This window comes from Chroicocephalus ridibundus, chromosome 6, assembly GCF_963924245.1.
Source record: "Chroicocephalus ridibundus chromosome 6, bChrRid1.1, whole genome shotgun sequence".
Lineage (NCBI taxonomy): Eukaryota > Metazoa > Chordata > Aves > Charadriiformes > Laridae > Chroicocephalus > Chroicocephalus ridibundus.
The window spans coordinates 27,510,827-27,525,405 of record NC_086289.1 but is presented as its reverse complement, the minus strand read 5'-3'; the positions used below and the strand labels follow the sequence as shown (position 1 = coordinate 27,525,405).

General features: G+C 43.4%; 1 protein-coding gene across 7 annotated transcripts in view; it reads right to left on the bottom strand.

Annotated features, from left to right (window-relative positions):
• Positions 1 to 14,579, bottom strand: part of ZMIZ1 (zinc finger MIZ-type containing 1) — a 352,580-nt gene that overhangs the window by 152,354 nt on the left and 185,647 nt on the right. For all 7 annotated transcript variants that reach the window (XM_063339621.1, XM_063339622.1, XM_063339620.1 and 4 more), the window contains one exon: positions 5,646 to 5,755. In XM_063339621.1, the coding sequence (XP_063195691.1) occupies positions 5,646 to 5,705 (60 nt within the window). In that variant the 5' untranslated portion in view covers positions 5,706 to 5,755. The remainder of the gene's footprint in view (positions 1 to 5,645; positions 5,756 to 14,579) is intronic.

Here is a 14,579-nt window from a genome sequence, read left to right as displayed (position 1 = left end):
AAACATACTTAACTGTAGCAGAGGAATATTCCAACAGACTGAGCATGAAAGCAGACAAAGGATTTGCAGCTATGGGTCTCAGGAAAAAAAAACAAACAAAAAAATATAGCTACTAAGACAGTATTGATGGACCATTCAACCAATAAACTGTAATACTTGAGGTCCATCAAATATCTTTTCATGGAAAAAAAAAAAGGTCTTTTTCACCATTAGCCTTACTGCTATATGTTATTTCACATATAGCTGCTAAAAAACCCTGTAACACTTACATGGGCTACAACAAAAAAATATGTATTCTAAATAAATGTGCCCTTCATAAGAATACTTCTAATTTTCAAATTTCTTCAAGAAAGAAATTTTCATTAAGCTTTATTAAAACCTTTTCAGCTGTAATTTCAAACCAGCCCATTTTAACCAGTCCAAAATATATTAAAAATGACATGTTTAGGGCTGCTGAGCATTTACATGAGTCTGCAACAATAACACTGAAGAGCAGAAGAATTAGTTCATACATTTCAGGGCTTAAATTCTAACAGTTATGTAAATATACAACAAAGAATTCTATTTTCCTCTGAATTGCAAGCGACCAAAAACCCAGTTGCTGAATGATGAAAGAAATGGGCCTGCTTGTTTCCAATTTCAGCAAGAAAATATCAACAAAAACACACAGCAATTACAACTTTTAGCATATCTCTCTGAATGGCTGGGGAGGCATTATAAAGCATCGCAACTGCAGCAATTCAGCAGGCTTTCTTGAAGGAAAGAGGGGAGAAATGCTAATCTGTTTCTAGAAATCAGCAATGTGATGTATGCCTCCAATTAAGTGGGGTTCCCCAAGTGATCCAGCATCATTTGATGATATTGCCCATTGCGTCCTGATGTACCGTGACACAAGCAGCAGAAACAACATTCTCTGTTCCCACTACGACCAAATACTTTTGACACCAGAGAGCCTTTTCATACTTCCCTTTTTAACCTGTTTCTAAAATTTCAGCACAGCTTCAGTATGTACCTCGACAACCACCATCAGCATGGCAGGAAGGTATCACACATCTCTTCCGAAAGGGGTGGCTTCCTTGTAACTTAAATAAAGATTTTTCTCCATCTTCCTCTTTTCAAGAAATTCAGAAGAGATGTATAGAAACCTTACAAATTGACTGACAGCAAATAAAGACAAGAAAAGGCAGAGGTCCCTAGATTTAAAATAGCTCTAAATTTTTAAAGTGGACCCATCAGGGTGAGAGTAGAGAGGAGATGTCATGCAGCCCACTGATTTTACCTGACATTTGCTTGTATCACATAAGGAAAATAATAGACAGTGTTTGATTAAAGCCATACCTCTGGTCTGTTATGAAGAACGGTTTAAGAAAAGCAGTCAGTTCTCTGTTGGGACTTCCTATGCAGTGGGAGCCAAGCTGGCTCCTTCAGAAGGCTGCGCCTGGGCCCTGGGAAGCCCTCATATTCAGCCCTGTGCCTGCCTGAGCCAGCCGCTGCTGCCCTGGAGCTCCATGGTGGACGGTGCATCAGAGCCACCCAAACCATAAGTACTCTGTAGATAAACAGATTATTACTGCAGCCTCGAATAGGGCAGTTTTCAGGGGCTATCAGACCTTCGCTGAGCACAAAATCATTTTGTGTTTTTATTTGTACGGACAAAGAATTAAAAGAAAAACGCCTGCACCCTGAAGATCCAAGCCTCCCTCAACATACCCTGAAGAGTCTCCTGTGTCATGACAAACTAATTGCATGTGTTAAGGGAAGCCTGTTACTTTGGCTTTTTCCACTGTACATCAAAAAGAACTGTGTTTGATTTTAAAGCACATACACTTACAAATACTGAGGGAATCAGCTACAAAGAGACCACACAAGCTGTTCCAGCCTTCCACAGAAGTCTGGGGTTTTTTCCAGCGTAAATACACAGCCACCTCTTCAGTTTGCCCTTTCATCTATTCTGAAACACTTCTTAACACACACGCACTTCATTTCCTAACTAGCTGATCATATACAAGTTTTGGATTTGTAGCTTTAAAGCGCTAAAAAAGATGAAGGTAAAACACAACCTTGATCCTGGAACAGAAGTCAGTGAGGATATTGTGGGTGTCTCACAAGTCACAGAGCTGGGAAGAAAGAAGCCTGTCTTGACCCTGTGTTGAAACCTGATCTAGTTAAAGACGCACATGGATTACCATTTATAGCATTTCTCAGGGCCTGGGGTGAGGGGCAAGGAGGGCGGCAGACAGCTCTAGGTCTGGCTGCATGAGCCACTAGCTGCCAGCAAGGTTATAAAACATGCAGATGCTGGGCGCCAAGTAAGGATGGTTTTCCTTCCCCTGTTGCAGTGCACCTTCTATGCCACTGCTGCGTTCATCATCCCAAAAGCACACGTCTCTTCAGGAGAACAGCAGCACTGTTTATTCACAGGCTGGGAAGAAAGGATAAAAGGCTGGAGACTGGGGAAGAAAAGGCAGGCAGATCCTTGTGTGACCCTGCAGTTAATCCCCCAAAACAGTGATGATACATTGATGTGACTACGCAAGGTACTGCTTTGCTCCCAAAACTAATGTGAACATAACAGTGTGCAGTTTGGCTCTCTATAGGTGAAGTGGAAATTATTCTTTGTGGTACCAAGTTAATTTTGCCAGCTAATGACCCGTCTCAAGGAACAATGTAAATGTCTCCAAGCTGAAAATTTATGACCCTGTGACAGCGAGGTGAGTCTCCTCCAAAAAGCTGGTCAGAGTCAGTTTCTGCTTCTTTCTCCACTACAGCAAAGGTACCAGCAAAAGATTTTGGAACTATGAAAAAGTAAAGAGCAATCTCTATGCTAACTTCTTCGACAACAAAAATTAAATCAGCCATTCCTCTCCAACAAAACTACAAGTATTTCCACTTTCACGAAAAAGCTTTCTGCTATATATTTTTGGTGTTCAACCACTGTCTTCGTTAACTATGCATTTTCATGAGTTGAAAACGAAAGCATCCCTATTCTCCTACTCGGGCCTATACAGAGCGCAGGCACTGTGAATTCATGTCTGACAGAAGAGAGCAGCTATGCAAGCATGCTTCTGCTCACCAGAAAACCCCAAGCTTTCTTCCAGGCAGGATCAAACAAAACCGAGAATGCTCCATGAATGCGGCGAAGTCTGACCTTCCTCCCTTCCTCTCAGCCTTCATCACTGAAGAAATATCCCAGCTGCATATGTAAATCAACACTATGTATAAATGAAGTTAGTGGTTTACCTGACAGAGTACCCATTACATAGGCAAAAATATATCTTTAATACTGTAAGTATAATTTGATATTCTTTTATTTAATTAAAATACAAATTCTCAATGTACAGAAGCCGACAGCTCTAGAAAAAGGAACTGAGCCGCATCCTCCGTTTGTCCCCAGTTGATCTAAAAGTCTGCTCTTACAGCTGGAAGGCTACATTGTTCTGCAAGTCACTTCATTCTGCAAAGTCACTTCATTCTTCATCCTGTGGGCTATGATGGCCAAAAAGGACACCAATTTGTGCCAGTCAAGGGCATGTTTTTTCTGAATCAGATAGTTGTTCATAAGAAACTGGGATGAAATCCCAAAATTTGTATTTCCCTAAGGCCTCTAAAGGGCCATGAGACACATTAAGTTTCACCACATAGCGATGAAAGAGAGAGAGAGCCATCACAGATCAAGGCAGGATTATAACCAGCAATTCTGCAGGGACATATTCCTGTTTCTGCTCCTTGACCTACAAACTAGCTTTGTTTGATTTATTCTGAAATCCTCTCTTATAAAGGAAATATGGCGAGAAAAGTCAGGTGGTTTAGGTATAGAACTCTATTCTTTTTTTATATCCCTCAAAGCATCTGCACGGTCATACTTGCAGACAAACACATATTTTCTGTTCTTTGCATTACGACATATTCTAGAAAATATAAACTTCTACTAATATCTAGGCAAACATGATAAAACATAATAATGGAGACTGCTGAAACTATGAGAATGGAAACAGATAATCATAGAATTGTAGAATATCTCAAGTTGGAAGGGACCCATAAGGATCATCAAAGTCCAACTCCCTGCTCCTCACAGGACTACCTACATCATGTGACTAAGAGCATCATCCAGATGCTCCTTGAACTCCAACAGGCTTGATGCTGTAACCACTTCCCTGGGGAGCCTATTCCAGTGATCCCTCTCAGTGAAGAACATTTTCCTAATGTCCAGTCTCAACTTTCCCTGATGCAGCTTCATTCCATTTCCTCATGTCCTGTCACTGGTCAGCAGAGAGAGGAGATCAGCACCTTCCCTCTGCTGCTCCTCTTGAAGAAGTTGTAGATAAAAGAAAATAAAATAAGTTTAAAAATCTAGACTGATCCAGTACCACCCCCAATGCTTATTTTTTATCAGTTCCTTTGATCTAGGGTGCTTGTGCCTACAACACAAAGAAATCTATGAACTGAGAAATGCTATACTCCCTCACGAAGCAATATGCACATGACCCACAACAAAAGTAGGCAGGTAGATTTTTAACTTAATACAAATATAAAACTGAAACAGCAGGACTCTGGGCTCCGAACATGCTGTGGACTGAACTGGCAGAAAACTGCTCAGACAACAGGAAAAAAATTATTTGGGAACATTATTTCATGGCATAATGTCTTTCTGGTTTTCCAATGTAATTCAGAAAATTTCAACCAGTTCTGAAGAGATGAACTTTGGAGCTCATCTCATGGACCCATCTGGGATAACCAATCTTCAAAATACCCGTGTGCAGCTTGCATGAATGAACCTGTTTGCAGCATGCATGCATTGGTTTACAGATAAAACCAGGAAACATCAACATGAGAAACCATTCTCTTGCTCACCTCCTCTACACAAAGGACCATTGCTGTGAATTCTCTCTAAGGATACTTGTATGCGGAGAAGAATGTATGTGAGAGGAGGATACATGCTGCCTGCAACACTAAAGAGCAAAGCTCACTGAGAATGGTGAAGCAGGGAAAGATGGCATCTACTTATTCCATCCTTGCCTTTGTAGTTTTTCTTGGTTGTAAAAGCACAGTTACAGGGCGGAAATCTGTGAATGAGACTTAGATTGCACTGCTTTTTAGGGAATTATAAGGGCTCTTCACCTTTACAAACAGGTGCTTCTGAAAATATTACCTTGCAAACAGAAGTTTTTACATCTCCATGCAAACTGATTAACCTGAGCACTTGGAGGTATGCCAACTGCCCAAGTTCTGAGTCTCCAGGCAGTGCAGGTCTCAGGTCAGACACTGGACTAGAATCAAAACTGGCCTGTCGAAATTTTAGATTGCTGTGCTCAGAGCACAAGTAGGATGGCTGCCCGCTGTGACACCTTCAGGGCAGAACTAGCAGGACTAGCAGCACTCTGCTTTCAGCTGAGACAGATTTGTTGAGTCTCCAGGCTGAAGATTTCTTAGAAAGGTGAAAGGGAAAGTTTGGCTTTTGAGGTTTATACACCAGGTCTTGCAGCAGATATTATCTTCAATGAGATTTTCAATGTCTCATTCCTACCACTCTCCCCTCTAAAATGCAAGCATATTCATTAAGCAACAGGTAACCACAATGCACAGCATACCCTGCCAGACAATACACAATGCGGGTCTGGCAGCAGTGATCTCCACCTTCAGCTTACCTGTTTTATGCACTGCAGCCGGTCATTGGTCTGCTGTATGTGCCTGTCCATAGAATTCATTTTGATTGTCTCCACTTTCTTCTACCTGAAAGCCATTAAAATCCCTCGATCTGCAAGACAAGAAGGACAGTAAAGATCACTGAGCACAGTCCATGCACTTCTACCACCTAAACAATTGAGCAGAGCCAATTGCAAGAAAACCCTGAGCACTTTGTGAGATAAAATAGTAATAATCCAAACAACAATGACAGTCAGGCTTTTGCAAGGACAAGGGCATGGGGATTCTTCCTAATCTTCCTCTAAGAGAAAATACCTCCCATAAATATTAAATGAATCAGATATGACAGGGAATTATACGGCCAAAAATAACACAAAATGTGTGTTACAAAGACTCTGGATTTCTGCATTGCAAACAAAAGCAACAGGTATACTTTGGACTCTCCTACAACTAGCAGGTCTATTTAATGAGCCCTTGAAATGACTGAGAAGACAGTGAGGGAACAACTGGGATTCACAACTCAACAAGACTTTCATAATGACTAGCAATTCCAGATTCACAACCTAGTATATATGGAAGAGGACTAATGTTCAGACCAAAGGCCTGAGCAGTTCTTGCCTTCTAGAAAAAGTGTGCCCTTTAAGGTATCTATAGCTGAACAAACTACTTGTTACTTCTGGAAAAATATGTCCTGCACTCTTTAGGCCCATCTCTAACAAACTGTGTCACTTCAGGCAAATTAAAACATCCCTGTGACTTTAAAAAAAAAAGTATCTAGAAAATGGAAGACACAGAGTGGTGTTAAGAGTTTTAATTCATGTTGCTACAGCTGTATAAAATCATCAAATGAAAACTAGCAACACGTTATGATGACCTAAAGAGCAAATCCACAGCCCCCTAAGCCCACCACTGATGCTCATCATGCTGAGTTATGTTTGTGGATACAGCTTGGTACACACTGGTGCCATCAAGACGAGCCCTGCTCTGTGTATTCGTTAACTCTTTTTCAGAGCCATGCTTTACATCATACTCCATGATCACACATAAGCAGCTCTTTGTCAAGATAACAGTATGTGTCTGGAATCAAAAACAATGCCTGCAAGACAGGGAAACGGTAGGTGTTAAATCAACACGCACACATCATGCCGAATTCGCCATTTACCTCTCCCTTATCCCTGCGTTCAGACTGGGGTAAGGAGTTAGCCATAGCACAAACAGCTCTACTGATCTGAAAGGCAGGAATGGCGAAAACGCCACTCAAACTTGGACCAAGTGCAAGACACTAAAAGCACAAGTAAGCGTAAGTAAGCCTCCTGGTGTGGGCACGCTGTGCATTTCACTGTGCCCCTTCCACCCATTACCCCCTTCTCTGGCCTTGCCAGTTTTCCTATAGTGGCAGAACAGCAGATCATAAAGATGGAAGCCAACAGCTAATTAACAGTTTCAGTCCATAATTCATACTACCAAACGGTCTGCACCATGACTTCTACTTATTTATGTTTTAAGTAGAACTGCATGAGACTCCAGCCTGTACTTAATAAGCTGAGCAGTTTTAAGTGCTTTTTTCTAGAATTCACCTCTCAGGGGCACAGAGTTGTTTCACACATACATATGTATACTCTGCTGTTTTAATCACTTTCATGGCATCTAAAATGGAAATGAAACCATAGATACTGCGCATTGGAACATGAAAACAGTCTTTGCCTACATATTCTCATATCCTTCTACTGCGACAGAGCGGTACAGTCTAAGGAGTTGTATCCTCACACTCACGAACAGGGAGTGGGCATGGATTCAGAAATACATACCCAAATGCTGTATTTATATAAAACTTTATACGAGTACAAGTAAGGTCCTGGACTCACACAGAAGCCTCTCCCTCATGAATCTCTTAAGTGGCATTGAGCAGTTTGTTATTCTGAGAGCTTTTCATAACAAAACTCTCTTCCACTCCCTACAAACACATAAGAGACAGCAAATTTTTCAGATAGTTGTTCAGTTAGAGAAGCTGGCCGCTCACCACTCCTACTACACAACTCAACATCTCTTCAGTTAAAGTACCTCTAACAAGTCCAGCACTGCCCACACTCAACCCCCAGAAGGAGAAGAGTGTTCCCCATGGTGGGAACCCTGACTGCATGGCTGTCATGGCAAGACAGACTCCAGACCACAGCATCCGCGTGCATCCCACATACCCAAGCCGCCTGAGATTTCTGTACCTAGCTGATAATGTTCTTCCATGGCTCCTGCCGGATTAGACTCGGGGAAAGAAATCTTTTCTGCTAGACAGCTAAATGAGGTCTTACAACAGCAGCTCAAACTCCTCATCTCCACACTCTAGACACAAGAGGGTTCAATAAAGCACTCCTGTCAATAAATTATAATACTTATGAAATGGAAAAGCCTGTTTCACATACAAGTATTATCGTTTGATTATGCCACTGCCACCTTCTCCATAGCAAATACCATCCAAAGGTCCTTTAGCAAGCGTAAATTGATAGATTTTATTAAAAGCAAGTAACACGGTCTTATCTGCCTGTAAGACCCCCAAACAGACCTCAGTAGTCATGAAGTTTAATCTCTCAGTGGACAGCAGAGGTATTTATCAAGAGATAAGCTAGCCCAGAGATGACACCACTTCAGCAGTGATCCATCTTACAAGCTGGGACACATTATCTGCATTTTAATTGAGCATCAGGACAGATGGAGAAGGGCACGCTGAAAACAAACACAAATGTATTCATGCACATAAATTTTTGTTGAAATACTTGAAGAAAGGCAAACTGAGGCTGCTTAAAAAAAAAAAAAAAAAGTCAGGATATTTTTGCTTAATGAACCAGTATGCAAAATACCGTATTTCTGGTCGACTTTGTGACAGAGTTTTTGTCTATTTCGGCATTACCTATTTAACCTCCTCAGTGCCATACAGCCACATAGAGAAACTGGGAGCCAAGCTGAAAAGGCTGTCTGTCCCAAGCAAGAGATACATAGACATACCCTATACTGCCAGAAAACACAATTCTCAAGCACAGCCAGATACACCAGCACTCAGGCTCATGGCTAGTGGCATCAGGAGCTGCCTCTGGTGTTACTGGCAAACATGTTTCAGGGCTGGGAGACTGCAGAGAGATTTTACATGACAACGACTTGCATTCATGTACTGTCACTCAGGCCAACAAACTATCCCGCACGTTGATTTACGAACTGTACATATAACACAACCCTAATGCTCTGCCTTCTAGTTAACCGTAAACAAAATCAAATGTTACTATCGGGCACCTGAACCACAGCTTACTATTGTACTTGTCCAAATTGTCACTTCTCCCACACAGCATAGCTTCTCAAAGCCCATTTGGAAAAGCCGAGGGCAAAGCACAGAGAACGAACTTGCACGACTGAGCAGGACTGAAGGCAGGACTGGGAGTGCAGTCCCCTGCTCTGCTAACACAGATATGCCATACAATTTCTGTCATAAACTCATCAAATTCAGTCTCAAAAATAGTTCTGCTTTTAACATCCAATGGCTTCCACTGAAAAGCACTTTCTGACTCTCACCCTTCCCCTAGTAGCTAGAAGTATGTTCACTTCCATCCTCAACTTCATTTGTTCTCACCTCCACCTCTTCCCCCTCACTGCACGGACGGACACCCACCACCCCTTTATCGACACCGGTTTGCTACTTTAACCAGCCCAAGCTCATTTATTCTCTTCTGGTCAAGAGAAGCCCCTCAGTCTACTAATTCCCCCAGGGCAGTAAACGTTTGTTGCATGCACTCAACAGCCAAAATTGTACATATGAAGCCTCACCACGTACAATGACATTAACACATTGTACTTGAAATATCTTACCTCACCCCCACAAGACTCATTTTTACCTTTCTCTCAGATACACCATAAGAGCATCAAATAGAATAATTTTTTTCAGTTAGCACACCGTCTCTAAGTCATTTCTGCTATCAAAAATGCAGAGCTCATTAGTGGGAAACCATTATTATCGGGAAATTATTCTTTCATAGGCCTCAGCAAGAATTAAAAGATTAAATGTGGGAAGTGAGAATTATCATATGGATCTGAAATTTCACCAAGGCAGAATAAAAATGTTGACACCAGACCGTTTTGCCTTGAAAAAATACCAGCAGAATTAAATTTCCAGTAACTATACCTACCGCACAGGTACTGCTGTACACTGGTCTGGTTCTGACGTGCACATCTTCATGCTGTAATTTTAAAAAAATGCCCTTTCTGTCGATCTCAAGCTGTTTTAAAAGTAGCAGCAAGATCACTTTACTTGAAAATAATGGTGCTTAAGATACAGAAAGGCCAGCAGGGCTGAATAAGAGCAGACTTCTATTCGGTTAAGTGCCAAGCGTTTATCGGGTCACAAGTGAAAATGACTTTGCAGGGTCCCTCACTAGCCTCTGGTGTACCTGAACTAGAAACCATGCTAAGATTCAGGTGCTGCAGGCAGCTCAAGAGACAGCAGGGGATGTTGCTGATCGGGATTAAGGGTACTGGCAGAGTGGGATAGAGAAGGGAATTTTACCCGGTGCTTCATAACAAATCCCCTGTTTGGTGCACACATTAGGCAGAAAGGTCGTATGCTATACTGCTTTATATGCTAACTCCATCCAAAAAGATAAACAAAAAAAGAAGTGCTCCAAGCACCTTCTGGTAATTCAGCAATAAAAAGGCCCATTCTTCTGCTGTCTTTTCTGAGGTAAAGACCCAATCTCTCGCTCTTAAAAAAAAAAAAAAAAAAAAAAAAAATTATGTGAATTATTCTTTGCCTTCCTTCTTCCCTCCCCTCTAGCATGCGAGTTTATAGCCCTAGGCAGTAATTAAAGAACCCTCATTTACATATTTATGATGCCTCAAAAATGGAGAACGTGTTTTTTTAAAGGAACAGATGTATCGACCTGTTAGACTTTTTTTTTTTAACCCTGAACACACTGAATGTTTTTTCTTAAACGATTACAACAAAACTCTCTTCAATACTGAAAAAAGAAATTATGTAGTGGCTATAAGAAAGAGAGTTTCACAAGCTTCTGCTACACTCTGTGTTGGCTGAAAGTTCAAGTTAGGAATTTGCAGTTATTGTATCAGAAACTGGACTTACAGAAACGTGCTTAAGAAGAGCAATTTAGTAAAACACGGGCCCTACCAATTCCTTAGGCAGCCTAAACAGCCTCCTAAAAAAAAAGTTTGAAAAAAAATAATCAAACACCTCAGCACTGCTTCAAAACACTGACATATCTAAAAACATACTGCAGTTTGAAAGTAAGTGTGGTTTCAGTTCTGCTCTGGGGCAAGCTCTCCTCACGGCCAGGGCTACCATCCACAGTAAGAGCTCTGGCCACGCTGGGACCAATGGACCACAGAAACCTGCTCACCTGCGGCCAAGGGAGACACGAATCACCAGCACTGACCTTCTCCCCAAGTTGAGGGAGACCCCTCACACTGTGCTTTTTGCTCTTCTTCCCCTCTCCCAGGCTTTCTTCCCTCACTGGCGGGCAAAGACAGAAGCAGAGCAGAGCTCACTGGAAGCACGTTCCCCACCGCCCGGCCGAGGCTGGTGCAGGCCCCACAGCCCCACCAAGCCTGACCACCCCCCTCACCTGAGCAATCAAGATTTTCTGGAGAAATCAAGTTTTTAGCAAATTACCTTTCCCCCTGAAAGAGAGAAGAGCAGAGAAGGCAGACCTTCCAAGGAGACAGGCGAGGCAGGGAAGCAGTGGCTGTGAGGCGCTGGGGGGCCGGCAGCACCGGGCCAGGCTGGGTTTCCGTCCCCCCAGGGCCGGCACACCGCCAGCCACCCTGCGGGAGCTGCGGCTACTACAGGTAACAAGATCTACTTTGAAGCCACTTCGGACCGCTCAACGGAAGAAGGACGTGAAAAAAAGATACAGGAAAACCCCTCATCAGTCAAGAAACTCCTTTTTTAACATCACTGAGTAAGTGAGAGGACGAAAAGAAGAAAACTGTTCCCTAGACGGGAATTCAACATGGCAGTTTTCAAGCGCCCCTCTTCCCCGCCACAGAACCGAAGCTGGCTAATAGTGTTTATTCAGTCAGCTACAACTAATAATTCCCTGCATGTCTGCAGTGTGCGGAGGGTCGCGGGGCCGAGGGGACTCGCGGCAGAGCTGCCCCAGCTGAGCGGGGGGAAGCACCAAGCGAGGGCGCCGGGCCGGGCCGTGAGGGGGAGCCGGGCCCGCTCCCCGCCGCGCCGGCAGGGGGCGCCGCAGGCCCGCGTCGCAGCCCTGAGGGAGCGCGGGGCCGGGGCCGAGCAGGCGAGAAAGCCGCGTTCCATCGCCCGAAGGCGCGTATCCCTGAGGCGGCGGGTCAGAAACAGCCCGGCGGCCCTCGGGAGCCTGTCGCCCCAAACGATAAATTTAAGGAACATCAGTTACCTCGGGGCCCGGGCCTGGTGGTCAAACGTGTCGGTCCAGGGACAAAACAACATCTAATTCCACTTGACGCTTTCCTTAACATTAAACACCTTTTAAAAAGTTGTTTCTTGAACTATCAGCACACGCGCCTCGGTCGTGCCCACAGATGAACACTATTAATTGCATGTAATTGCATTAATTCTCCTTTTCAGCATGAGGCCGGTGCCCTCCTGCAGCCCGGCGAGGCTCCGACACACAGACCCGTAGCGCCAAGGCTGGGTGCAGCTCAGCACGTAGGCTCTCACAGGCGCAGACCGCAGCCGTACATCCAGATCCCTCACCGCGCAGGGAAAGGTCTCCAAGCCAGCTTTTCACTAAGAGAATTTCCAAAGATGCTCTCAAAGATTATTCTCTGGAAAAAAGTTTAATACCTATCCACGAAAACTATTTTATTTCCCCTGCTAGATATGGTACTAAAGAAAAAAAGGTATAAAATGTCAGGCGAAAGGCTGTTTTAGTCATTAAACACTTGAAAAAGGAAGTTGTTTTAATAAAGCCTTATTTACCATAAGCTGCTAAACAGCTACTGCTGTTGGCTTTGAGCTATTAAAAAGGGCCAGATGTGAAACAAAGCAGCGTTTGTTATGCTGGGTGAGGAAGAATAGATATTTGTGCTGTGCTGCTTTCCATTGTTGCTCTACAAATGTGCAGTAATCCCCAGAAGACTTTCTATCATCTCTGACTGCAAGAGGGGGAAAGCGAGCAAGCGTGTGTGTGTGTGCGCTGCCAGCAGGCACAGCCTCAGCGAGGTGGGAGCGGGATCGTGTAATTTATGGTGGCTTGAGCTGCAAGCGCTGGCAGTTTTGTCGGGTTTAAGGAAGCTGTTTCCGCCGCTGTGTGCAGGGGAACATTTTTATATACAGAGCCTATTATATGCAGACATGAACAGCCAGCCGGATACACACAAAAGCAAACCCACACATGGTTCTGGAAAAAAAAAAAAAAAAAGACAGCATGACAGCTTGCATAAGCAAGCCTGCTGGACTCCTTTGGGAGGAGGAGCGGCGGTGCGCAGAAGTTGTTCAATCATGAAGCACATCTGCAGCCTGATTACAAAAGCAAAGGTGGTAGGGCTAGCTGCAAGCACATACATGGCACTGGGATATGACCTATGCTTAAAGTGTAGACATAAGAATACAAAAAAAACCCCACCACTGTTTAAGAGTGGTACAGCAGGGACATTAAAAAAAAAATAAATCACATCTCTAGCTAAGGAGAATGCTCCTTCGAGCCCGAACAAGTTGGTCACTGGCCAGCACTAACCATAAAGCACATGAACCGCCTCCTGCACTGGCAGCCCTCACCTCCAGCCCGCTGGCTGAAATGACTGGTTTCCTCAGACCGAGAGCGGCATCTGCAGATCCCAGTTTCAGGTAATTGCCCTGCTGCATGCTTATATTACAAGGTTGGTTTCCCTGCATTCCACCCAGCTCCTAGTGTCATCAGCTCTGTCAGCTTGTTATCTTTAGGGAGAGCAAGGAGGGAAAAGGACACTACAGTTTAAACCAGCAAGAGGTAATAACACAAAATTAAAGGCAGAAGTGCGTAGAAGTGTGCTCCTGGGGAGCCAGGGCTGACAGACCTGCTGTAGTGCTCTCAGAGGCTTTGCACACTCCAATATAGACAGATCTGCTAGAACAAACATTGACAGTTCCACAGCAGAATCCACTGATCCAGTGGTTTATTAAATGTACTGTAGCTTGCAGGTAAGAAATGCTAATCCTCATCGGGACGGCTACAAGCAAATGAGCCATCCCTAAAAGCTTTCAGGGTTGCACTCAAATCATTTCATAACCAGTGTCCCTGATCACTCACACAACAATGCTGTAAAAAAACCTTCCCTGATAAATTGCAAAATCCTAAACCGAGACAGAATCTAGCATTTCTTCCCACCTTTCAGGCTCAATGGGAGGATTGCAGAGGAAATCAGGTGAGCATAAGAACTGAAAAGGATCTGCATTCCAGCATGTGATGCTCGCTTATTCACCTAATGAAAGCTTGTTTCTTTCAAAGGTTCTGTGGTAAGATGTAAAGCATTTGTTGAAAATTCTTTGTGTTTGCCTATCCAATACTGTGATATGCATGAAGTGTTGCTAACATCATCTGGCTTACCTGCATTCTGAGGGCTGAGCCTATAGCGTTGCTACAAAGAATGTGTATCAACTGTAAACTTTTTCCTGCTCTTGCTAGACATTTATCAGTTACTAAAGAAAGCCAGCTGGTTTGGACATATTCATCCATGTCACTTGCTTAAAACCTGAAAGATAAGCTACAGAAGACAGCCTAATACAAGCATTTTTAAAGGTCCAGTAACAACTCAATTGATCTGTTCAAAGATGGTCTTCAGAAGCAGAAAAGAAAGACAGGAGAGATGGCACTAGCAGCAAATATTTTTAACAATTTAACAATAACCTATCAAAAAGTGAAGATGCTATTTTGTATTTGCTGTGGTCCGATAACATCTCTCTCTACCCAGACAGCCTGCTA